The sequence below is a fragment of the Pagrus pagrus genome, assembly GCF_965226575.1.
Source record: "Pagrus pagrus genome assembly, chromosome: 4".
NCBI lineage: Eukaryota > Metazoa > Chordata > Actinopteri > Spariformes > Sparidae > Pagrus > Pagrus pagrus.
The window spans coordinates 9380505-9392194 of NC_140188.1; the positions used below are offsets into that span (position 1 = coordinate 9380505).

An 11690-nucleotide genomic window follows, 5' to 3' on the forward strand; every position below is an offset into this window, starting at 1 on the left:
CCTCCCACATTTTCTCTGCTGGGTCCCCTGCTGGAGGAAATGAGGAACAACAGGGAATAAAAACAACCAATCTATCTATCTGTCTATCTGTCCGTCTGTCTATCTATCTATCTATCTATCTATCTATAGGAGTTAAGATAAAGGTGAGACTGAGATAAAAATTAAGGAAAATGTCATTAAAATCTGCAAAAATATGTATTTTCCTTCCACATAACTTCATAATGTGAGTTATATGTTCATGCTTTTTCATGGATCTTTGGTGAATATGTTAATATTTGTGCAATAAAAGGTGAAAAAAAGTAAATACTGTAACTTTTTTGTGTTATTTTTGTGTTTCCTGTTCTTGGTTAAATAAGTGGGCTGTAGAGGGCGCTCGAGGCCTCTGCTGGCTGATCTCTATCTGGTTATAAAACACAGTAAATCTGTGTCCACTGCCTTTCAGATTAAGATTTTAACAATGCATTATTGAAGATTAAAGGACTATAACCACAAATTCTGCATTTACAAACTTTATTGTGTTCACTTTTTGGAGACGTTGGTGGAAATGAAATATCACAGGTGGTGTTTTACTGGACGACCTGATACTCGGTGGTGTAAGAACATTAAAACACCTCTCAGGTGAGTAAAACACCACTAATCATGACCTCAGCTCTCAGACCTACACCCACATCTATGACTATATGTACCACTGAGTGTCTGTCACAAGGCTTCATGAATCTGGGTTACTCAATTCAAACAGGATCAAGAAATTATTTGTCGCTCTCCATTCAAAGTTTTTCTGAAATAAGATCCCACTGGGGAAACCGGACGGGCCGTGACTCTGTAAGTTGTTCCTCCAAAGAGAAGTTTTCCCTTCAAACTTTTCAGCATCTTTATTTTGATAACCGTCTGAAGATTCAATCAAATTATCCAAAACGTCACAAAGCAGTTGTTCCTTCTCTCCTCTCCCATTAATCACCTCATGACCCCTTAGTGCCCAAATTTTTTCCCTTGGAGGGCCAAAACTGAAACTTAATGTCGGGCCACATCTACTGTGTTGTAAAGATGCAAAACAAAACAACAAAACAAAACAAATAAACTTTGATTCATAGCAGAATTACCTTTTCATTCACTTTTATTTACTGAACATCTGGTGGGTCACATCGAAGCTCACGGTGGGCCAACACTTTGGCCAGTCCTGCCTTCGCTTTATCTGGTGACCCCTCGTCTACTTCTACAACGACCTGACTGTATATAAACTACAGTAAAATCCTGTTCACACACTGCTGCATCAGCATTAACTATCTTATAATGTCATATATTATAACAGATCAGTCACAGGGGCTGAGTACTTTTACTTTTGGTACTACTAGTATCAAATCAAAGTTTTTGCAGAGATGTCATGAATATAAAACAGAGAAAAAACACATCAAACCTCATCAATTACAAAAATGTACACCAACAGCCCTTTGATTTTTAAATACGCTTTTAATTCTTGGTATCACTCAACCAATACAAATACGGGGCTCCTAAAAAAACACAGTTGTCACTTGAGCACAAGACACATTATTGTGGTGAAATGAATTTGCAAAGTTCGTCTCAAAATTCTCTGTACTTGGTCCAGTTTTTTACAAAAGCATACAGGAATCATTCTACACGTCTGTACTTCGATATTCGTACTTTATCTTCATCTGTGCTTTGTACTTCTTTCTATATATAAAGGCACTGTGGTGAAGGCACCGAAGCAACAGCTCTGACACATCTGAACTCTACCCCACGTCTGTTCGGACTTTCTTGGCTGAGGCTGAGATAGAAAATGAAATGTACTGATCATTTTTAAATGACACTGTCAGCACGTACGATTAAGTCCACTAATGGCGTCTAAATATATCAAAAAGGAATGCACGTTTGTGGAAATTATGTACAAAATGTACATTTTTGAGGAGAGAGGAGGAAGAGGAGACACATCTTCACCTCAGGGTGGTCAACCGATCTCTTGAAAGACAGGATCTAGTCTAGCGTTGCTATAAAGGTACACACGGTGGAGATACTCGACTATTACTTCACATCAAGTCTAACTTCTGATTGTGCTGCTCTTATTGTGAAGGGGTTTCTCATGGTGCCCACTTCCTGATGAGCTCAAATAGACAGCAGGGAGATCCAGCTTCAGCCTGCTTGTGTTAAATACCAACAGATTTCATATCAGCTCCATAAAAAGGACCGGTCATCGTCCCGCACTGTTGTGGTCACAGTTCAGTCACAGCTCAGCGTCTCTTCAGCCACACATGGCATCATAGAGGCAAAGTGAGGACGTACTGCACAAACACATACAAGAAGAGAGACACAGGTGTGTCTGAGGGAAGCTGAAGCAGGTGAGGATCACTCGGGGCCACAGACGGTTAAGAGGAATGAGGTGTCAGCAGTCAGAGGTAACAGCATTAATAAAACGGGTTTATCTCAAATTGTGAATCACCACAAACACGAGAGGTCCTGGAGCACACACTCACAAAAATATTAGGCTGATGGGTCCAGTAGCTGCGGACAGATGCACACATGGACACACACAAGTCTGAACGCATGATCCCCACCAGGCATAAATTATTATTGTTGAATAGTTCAGTGTGGTAGCTCGTTACTACAGAAAAACACGGCTTCCCTCACAAATTTTAAAAGAAACGGCAGCACAAAGCCTCGGCTGTCAGCTGAATGCAGACTTAGATGAGAAGATTGATTCCATCCAGCAGCCTTTTGCTTAGTTTAGCAGAGATGCTAACCTGATGCGCCTGATGGTTTCTTACACCGAACCATCTAGAAGCTGTTTGGAAAAGGGCAGGAGCTTTCAAAAACACTTAACAAACCATCTATCACAGGCTAACTTCAACCAATCAGCTCAACAGTAGAAGAGCGCTACCACCAGTGGAGCCTGTTGGTAAATGACAATCTTACTATTGGAAAAAGAGTGAAAACATCTTTTCCTTTTCGAGAAGAGCCAGTTCTGATGTACCTGATGCTATAGCAACTACGCTAACCTTTTGAGGAGCCACTGATGTTGTTTTAGATCAAACAGTAGCTTCTCACGCTGGTTGTAACACCTGAAATACACCTGTAGCTGCTACTAGCATGTAGCTTTAAGCCTGCAGAAACAAGAAGAAACAGCCGGCTCCTTGCAAACACAAAAAAAGTACCTCTGGAGCTCACTCACTGACATGTTACATCTTGTTTAAGGGGGGATTTTTTTAACCGTAAGACAGAAGAAGGCTAGCTGTTTCCCCCTGTTTCCTGTATTAATGCTAAGCTAAGCTAAACGGCTGCTGGCTTCATATTCAGTGTAGCTACAGGTCCTTTCAGGTTACATGTTGCTGAAATGTTAAAAACAATTTGACATTTTGAGAAGTAGAGTGAGATTAACAAATTAAAATTACTCTTATGTCTGTAGCCTGCTCTAAATATGAGAATAGGGTTGCAGTCATTACCCGTTAGCTTAGCTAAACATAAAGATTAGCCTATGTATGGATTGTTTAATTCTTACTGACCGACTTTACTGAAAGTTTTTCTGTACATAGTTTCTCCTGTTTCTAGTCTTTATGCTAAGCTGCTAGCTGTAGCTTCACAAACATGAGAGCGTAATCAATCTTCTCATCCAACTCCCCCCAGTGGCTGACGAATGTCACTACGTCTAAAATAGGTTCAGCAAAGTTATTATCATTAAATCTGAATTATTTTATGTTTAATTGTGTGGTCATGTGACACGGCTCGTGACGTGCAACATTAGTGGCGAGTTCCCTCTGTTTTGCAGTCGGCGAATCAGCTAGCTATGTTTCTGTTGTACAACGAGAAGCGATCTATGAGTCAGTAGGCATATTTCAGTTTTCAATTTCATGTGTGCGACTACTAAATGGTTCAAAACGCTACATTGAAAATGAAAGCCTTCCAGTATTATTTAGCCCTGCACAAATTCATAACTCACTTTTGACAAACTTTATGGTTGCGAGTCTGCTTCAGTTGTGTCCGTCACATGTGAAAGACAAACACCATGAGTGGTCAGAAACTAATGTAATGCTCTTGTTGGGGTATATGACAAGCTTGGCGCTTTTGTTTTCTGCTACTATATACGTAACCGTATACACTCACATCGGTTAAAAAATGTTTGCCTACGTCTTACTTGTGCCAAGAATGTCACTTAGTGTATTTCTTAAAATGTCTAACTATTCCTTTAAGATTATGATACTAAAAATAAATTGTAAATATGTCTAAAATAGTTGAGTTTCGAGATATATCGAGTATATTTTTAGCTCCAATTAAAGCAGCGTTTCACATATCTTTCCCCTTGAAAACATCTCTGGAAATGCAGCTCCTGAACAAGTCTAAAATTTGTTCTACCAAAAGTTGTGTTGGGGGTTTGTTCTTTGGCAGTGCAACACAAAAACCTGACGTCACGAGGAATGGCCTGGAGAAAGACAAAACTCCCACCCTGAATAAAAAACTCAAGACAGTCCCGTAAACCTTCTCTACTCAATCAGTGAGAAACTTTCTGGAGTTGTTGTTGTACGTCCCGTTCTGCCTCGCGGAGCTCTTACTCCTGGAGCAGAAGTCGGCGCGGAGCAGGCGGTAGAAGTAAATCATGATCATGATGTTCATCACAATCATGGAGGCCAGAAAGAATCCGCCGTGGTCCAGCCAGGAGTAGTTTTGGACGATGTACCAGGTGAGGTAGAACTGTGTGCTCAGACGAAACGTGATGTAGGTGAAGAGGTTGGCGAATTTGTTGATGTAGTACATGTTGGAGGACTGAGCGCCCGCCAGCTTCAGCATCAGCCTCATGTGTAGGGTGACGCTGTTGACCTCCACGAAGAGAGCGATCACGGCGCCGGCTACGTACAGGTGAGTGTAGAGGGCGTACAGGAAACACAGGATCACCTGAGGAGGAGACCGACACACAGAGGCGGAGGCGTTTGTAAAACTTGCAGCTGATTTCTTGTATCTTATAACAATTCACCCAAAAATCAAAGATGAAAGAAAATAGGTCTCTGTCCCTTTAAAGATTCCTGCTCTGTAGCTGCACATAAATCCTAAGTCATCAACAATTCAATCAAGCTAACTCACTTCATGTCCTGGCAGTGTGGGCCGAGATGAATTCAATTTGTCCCAGTTACTCTGGATAGTCCAGAAGCCTCACCCTCAACACTGTTTCTTTAACTTCAATAAAAACAGTTCACGATGAGACCTGTGGATTATCCAGACTAACTAACTGGGGTTTCTAGAAATACAGGTCGCTGCAGATATATCTGATACTTTGGGTGAAACCAGTTCTCGGATAAAGCTCTAATGAAACTGATCTGGGTCTTGCTGGTGGTCACAGTAACAAAAGCTCATTAAGCAGCGAACAAAAACTCTTTTCTCGGATGGAAAATAGAGAAAGAAAGAGCGTTGTTATTCCTTAAATGTGTTTGTTCAGTGAAATCTTGATTAATAATTAAACAGTAGTTAGTAAAACTCTCAAAAGCATCTTTAAGCCTTTACGTACAACACAGACCAGATTCTTCACCTCGATGTTAACTTCCATTTGCTCAACTGACTCTGATCTCTTATCTGAACCAGACATGCCACCGTGATAAAGATAAAGATAAAAAAGGCATCATGGCCAAAGGCACGTTTTCTCACCAGTGCGTGATGGATTAAGAATTCCCATGATGCTCTTGCGTGTCCTGTCAGGATGATGTCACCTGCATCTTGTACAAAATATCCTGAGAGGGAAGAAAAGAGGACACTGAGTCAGGATCAGCAGAAGAACAGTTCAGTGAGTTTGTGTAGTATTTACACTTACACTAAAGTACCAAACAGTAACATATTTAATATGGTGGTTAAAAAAAGTCAAGTTACAACATTAAAGGGACAGTTCGGGTCTTTTGATGTGGGGTTGTACGAGTCGGTGTATGACCTGCAGCTTGATGACCATTTCATTTCATCCTGTATTTTATTTCACACTATGTTTTGACATCAGAGCTCTTCCTCTTGCGAGTCTGATGTGAGTTTCACTTGAAAAAACATCTTTCCTATTAAATCTGCACCATAACTCTGTGTCAAAAAGAAAGTATCGTCATGCTGATTCACCTCACTGAAGCGACGGGATCATCGTCCAAGTGAATCTAAACGTCATTCTGCTGAGGTCATGAGGTTAGACGGCTCGGGCAACGGGACAGGTGTGACTCGACAAACCAGACGAATGTGATTTTTATCTGTGGTGACTGTGAGGCTTTCATGGTTCACCTCAGCCTACCTCTCAAATCAACTATAATAACAAGTAATTCATCTTAAAGCTTTAAGAGACGACAGAAATGAGACTGTTTGCTCAACGTGTCATCGCTTGTATTGTCTGTATGACTAACTGCTTCTAACACGTGTCTGATGATCACCTTTTCACATGATCATGTTGAATATATCTGACGCCACAATGCAAGATTTCCCCTGTGCCACTTGCTGTTAATCAGAGGGCCACCAGGAGACATTAGGAGTCAGTGTTTGTTGAACCAACGTAACAGCAGAGTTAATTATTCCTCATTATTTTTAGAAAGACGGCAGCTGAACAATTCACAGCATCAGCACGGTTATTAGACTGTGTGCATGGGCCTCATTGAGCTGGAGGTATTCAGTGACTCAGTCCTTCTGTTCCTCTGTGAGACCGACACAACCGGCCTCTATATGTTGAAGAACATGACCCGGTTGGCCTCGGTGGAGGTGAGGGCTGTTTGTGGTTGTCAGGGCAGATCTCCACAGACTTGTGTCTTCATGGTAACACAAAAGACGCACAGAAGACCCAACCACGCGCTGCACAGCTCAACCAGACCACCGAGTCCTCGGTAGACTACCTTTGGTCTCCACGGTGATTTTAAAAAGGAGACGCCCATTCGTCTGCTTCGAGGATCAGGTGAGAGGGGCAGATCTTTGAGAAGCAGTTAGGTGGAAGGTTTACGCCCACGGGACAGGAGTGATCAGCTTCTAACACATAGTTGATTTCTCAGCTGACTGAAAACGAGCATGCAACTATTTTGATTAGCGTTTTAAATCACATTTCCGAGCAGAAGTGCCAAAGATTTCCTGCTTTTAGCTTCTCAAAAGTGAAGATTTTAACCCTGTCTGTGTCATTCATGATGAACCTTTGAGTTTCTGACTGTAACCCGGACAAAATGTCATACTATGGGTCTACCTCAGTGCTGTGGGAAGTTATGACATCACTGTATGTTCGCCTGGAAAAATATAAACACAGGCTCTTCCCGTCTGCATGCGGACCGGAGGAAGACGTTAAGAAAGACTAAATGGAAACAGTCAATCTTCTCGCTAATGGTCTTGTTTGCTTATGTAGGTCCATAAAGAGGTATCAGTATTAAACTGAGACTGTTTCATAAACTTTCTGTTTCGATGATCTTAAATCCTCTCTACTTTCTAACAACAACATGCATCTCCATTTTGTCACCAACACCCAACCTCAGAGCTGTTTTTACTTGTTTTCCCCTGCAGTGTCATTCCTTCCCGCGATGCGTTCACTGACCTGTTGAGACGCAGACGAGCAGGTAGGACAGAGGGGTGTGGTAGGAGTGGATGTTGTTCAGCGTCTCGGGCCAGACCACCACACTGGAGAGGGACACATGTTATGCATGGATAGGTGGGTCTGTACTCGGCTCACTCAGACAAACATGCGCTCACTCCTGGAGAGAGAAGCCTGACTAAGCAGAGACATTAATATCAGGTGTTTTCACGTTTTTATACTGCCTGGTATAGATACCCCGTCACAAATAGTCCTTTTTAATACCAACTGTGTCTGTATATCTAAACAAATGTCTTTAATTGTGCAATTTTGCTACCTTTTTCTCTTCAGTAGACTTTGATTTTGCATTTTTCTTTGTCACTCACTGCTGCTGTTTGGTTAAAGGGGCACACCTCGGTCAGCAAAGCTTTCTGTGTGTCCCCTCCCTTCATAAACACACTATGCAAGATTTCTTGTTAATAAATGACCTGCTGTTTCACATGTTTCCTCTGCACTACTTCTGAACATGAAAACCTGCTTATTTTCCTCCTGTCAATCATTACAAGTTCATATTGTTGCACATTAAAAGCAGCAATCGTCAAAGTAAGAGTGCAGCCCGCTTTAAAAAATGTACCCTGGGTCCCACTTGTTAATGTCAGAAGATGACTCACACAGTCTCTGTCCCCACCCCCAAAAAAAGTCTCCTGATGCTTTCGCAATAATCGCTTTGCAGCAGGTTTTTCCAGTTGTTCTGCTGTTGCTCGTGTAGCCCTGATTGCTGGCTGGGAAAGATTTCATGAGACTGAAACAAACTCTCAAGTTGAACAGCAGCAGCCCGGTGCGGCTCGGACTGTGCTCTGGCATTTCCCTCCCCACTTATAAATGCCATTGTCTCCCCCGTCCCTCACCCTGTCTGAACATGCCCTTCTTCTCCTGGCTGCCACAGACTGTCACAGTCAAACACACACACACACACACACACACACACACATCCCTATGCACAAGCACATCATGTGCCCCGTGAATAGACAATGGTGTCCCAGTGTGGACAGACAGATGTTTGGTTGGATGGAGACTCACCAGGTCAGGGCCCATGCCCCAGTGAGCAGGGAGTGGACCATGGAGACAGAGAGGTTCCTCCACTTCCAGAAGTGGTTCTCATCCTGCGTCACCACTTTGGGCACCGGCAGGTTTTGGAGCAAACGGTGGACCACCCTGAAAAGAAGAGAGAACACCAGCACCGACGTGCCCGGGTTATTCTTGAGGACAGGAATAAGGGCGTCCATCCTCTCCAGCCCCTGCTATCCCTCTGTCTCTGCGCGCGTATTCTCCCTCCTGTTGGCTTTCCACGCTCCCGTCAGCGTCTCCTCAGCGCGGTGATGGATAGATATGCTCGGTATGTGATGGGAGTGTTCTCCAGGACTCTTGTTTTGAAGTCTTTTTCAAGTGCAGAGCTGATGCTGGACGCGTGTTTTTCCTCTCACGTTTTCAGCGTCCCGAGCCTGAAGAGGAGGGCTTGGAGGGGATTCCCGTCACAGCTCATTCCAGTGCGACGGTGTTTGTCCTCACGCACAGCCTTGTGGTGTTACGTGCTGCCGCTGGCTGTCTGTCTGTCTGTCTGTCTGTGTGCAGAATGAAGAGGGGAGTGGTGGAGAGGGAGCGGAGTGGGTGTCGCCGCCGCTGCTGCGCGCTTTAACCATAGAAACAAGGAGGGGCTGCGATCAAGTTACGCAATCAGCCAAATCACAGAGTCGAGCTGCTGAGCGAGACGTGATTTTGTCGTGGTGAGCATGTTGAATAAGGTTTATTCGCATGTTAGCTGCGTTTAAGTTTCAGGGCGACCAGCACCTTTACGCACAGTGCGTCACATGCGCGTAAAAACAGTAACAGCAATAATAACTTTAGTTATCTGGAACCCTGAATGTGTTTATTGAATTATTAGTTTAAAAACTGGATCCACTGATCAGAACATCCAAACAAGTCAACGTCTTTCAACGAACTTTCAACAGCCGATGTTGAAAGTTCATCCAGTGGTGAGCCAGAATTAAAGTTTTTACAATGTAATTTCAGACTCTTATCAACTTCAGTCAACGTCTTAAACAGTTCTTGTGGTTCAAAATTAATTTAAATTCAGGCAACGCAAAGCAGCAGGAAGGATTTAAACCCTCAGTAGTCAGAATGAGGCGTGCTCTTTACCAGGAGAGCTATTTATTGGTGTTATGAAGAGCCGTGTTTGGTCATCCAACCTCCATCAAGCAGGCTACATGACCTTTTTTTTTTGTTTTTTTTTTCATGTTTTTGCTCAGTGGGGAAGAGTTAATAATTACAACCCATGTGTCCACATTTTGGTATTTGCAGCAGGACGACCTGTTTACACTGTGCCAGTGATGGATGAAGTAAACAGATCCTAGTTATGTCACAATGTTAAATAAAAACTCCTTGTGAACAAGTGGAAGTACTGTGTTAGACTTTACCAAAAGTAAAAGCACAGATGTGCTGAAAGCAAAATGTCCTGAACTATCAAAATAAAAGTTTTCATTCATTTCATTTGCAGAATTGTTTTATTACAACATTTTAAAGGATATTTTGCTCATTTTCAGGTTCATGATTTTATTTTGGGTTACTACTAGAATATGTTTAATGCTTTAATGCTCAAAAACACATCAGTTTTCTCATACTGCAGCTCTGTATTCCCCCTCTGTCTGAAACGCTCTGTTTTAGCTCCTGTTTCTGTAAGGCCCCGCCTCCTGAATACCCAGTCTGCTCTGATTGGCCAGCTCACACATGCCTGACCCAGCACCGCTAACAACAACAGAGGAGCTGTGCTAAATCAATTCTCACGTGCAAAACTAGCCACTAGGCATAAATCATGCAAATATGTGACATGGTGATGTAGTGTGAGGTCACAAAGTCACGGAATGAAGGCGGGACTACTGACGAGGCGTTTCAGGAACAGCGCTTTCTGTGGGGAAAAAGGAGCTTCTGTTGGTGTGGACTTTGACTTTTTTAACTTTCAAGATCTTTTACATGCACATGAACATAAATGAAACACTGAAGGGAAGGAAGAAATCAGATGAGGCATAATCGGTCTCCTTTATTGTTGGTTTCTAGTTCATGTAGTCCGACATTTGAGCCGACTCTTGTCCTTTTGTTTGAGTGTCCAGGGTGCTTTCATCAGCTGAGGAGATGTTTAACTGAAGTAATTTTTAACAGCGTGAGACACGGTAGACTGCAAATTGTCTTTATTCCGTCCGAGGTCACGAGTCAATTATTTGCCTTCATCTCATCCAAAATCCTGCTGCTTGGATTAATTATTACATTTAATATAATGTGTTCATTTTGCTTACTTTCCTGTAATTCTCCATTATTCATCCGTTCAGATACTGTCATCATTTTTGCTTTATGACTCTCTTTAACAACAGGCACTCCCCAAAGGCGACACTCAGTGCACATGGACTTGTGTGATGTTTTAGGGGAGTTTATAGTGAGTATAAAGACATCAGCTTCAGTACACTGCATGCATTCGATAATTAAATACAGAATTTGATTTTATTTAGGTAAATTGATGGCGATGTCAGCAGTCATGCTCATACAACAACACACATCTTTGTGATGTTTGAAGCACAACAACATAAATCTGGTATGTTAAACAGGCAGCCGAACAGTCACGCCCTCCTTCCTCGCAGGCCATAACTCTTTCCATAAACACAGCGTGGCTCTCATTCCCCACCGCTGGCCTCTCTGCAGCCCGGTGGGGGGAAAAGGAAGTGAGCAGCAAAGACAGACCCCCTTTTTTACCACCTGGACCACAGCTGTCTGTGTGAAATCCAAACCGGCACAGGGAGAGATTACTTTTCTTTACCTTTGTTTCAGTTCATTCACAGGGTTTTTATTTTTTTAAATCCTTGTTTATCTTCCTGCAGCTTCTCATTCATCATTTATTCACGTTTGTCTTCTATCGTTTGACGTGAAATTTTGTTTTCTCACATCTGTTTTGCATTCGCTTACTTCCTGCACTGTAATAAAATACAGACAAATGAAAATACTGCCCCAGAATCACAGATGACAGTGTTTTTTATGGAGTTATACAACTGAAACTCGGAGGTAAACTTCAGTAGTTACTCAATTCATTTTATCATGGCTGCAACTATGATTATAGTATGTTTTTCGCATAAATTGTGATTAATTT

At 42.4% G+C, this 11690-nt stretch overlaps 1 protein-coding gene across 2 annotated transcripts; it reads right to left on the minus strand.

Moving 5' to 3' along the window:
• Window positions 1–1447: 1447 nt before the first annotated feature.
• Window positions 1448–9133, minus strand: tlcd1 (TLC domain containing 1). 2 transcript variants are annotated; one of them, XR_014622385.1, is made up of 5 exons: window positions 8582–9133; window positions 7526–7608; window positions 5641–5723; window positions 2785–4896; window positions 1448–2724 (listed from the first exon to the last, which is right to left on the minus strand). XR_014622385.1 is itself a non-coding variant. In XM_084350127.1 (4 exons), exons 1-4 carry the CDS (start codon window positions 8785–8787, stop codon window positions 4492–4494), a joined length of 777 nt encoding a protein of 258 aa, XP_084206253.1. In that variant the 5' UTR covers window positions 8788–9133; the 3' UTR covers window positions 1448–4491. The 2 variants fall into 2 exon arrangements, 1 of the variants encoding a protein (XP_084206253.1); XM_084350127.1 differs by having other exon boundaries at window positions 1448–4896.
• Window positions 9134–11690: the final 2557 nt, after the last annotated feature.

Excerpts from the sequence above, each read along its gene's own strand:
- tlcd1 (XM_084350127.1), bottom strand. The coding sequence starts at position 8,787 with ATGGACGCCCTTATTCCTGTCCTCAAGAATAACCCGGGCACGTCGGTG. Across the intron at positions 7,609-8,581 it reads GGGGCATGGGCCCTGACCTG|TGTGGTGGTCTGGCCCGAGA; the intron begins GTGAGTCTCCAT and ends GTCCCTCTCCAG. Across the intron at positions 5,724-7,525 it reads GCTCGTCTGCGTCTCAACAG|GATATTTTGTACAAGATGCA; the intron begins GTCAGTGAACGC and ends CTTCCCTCTCAG.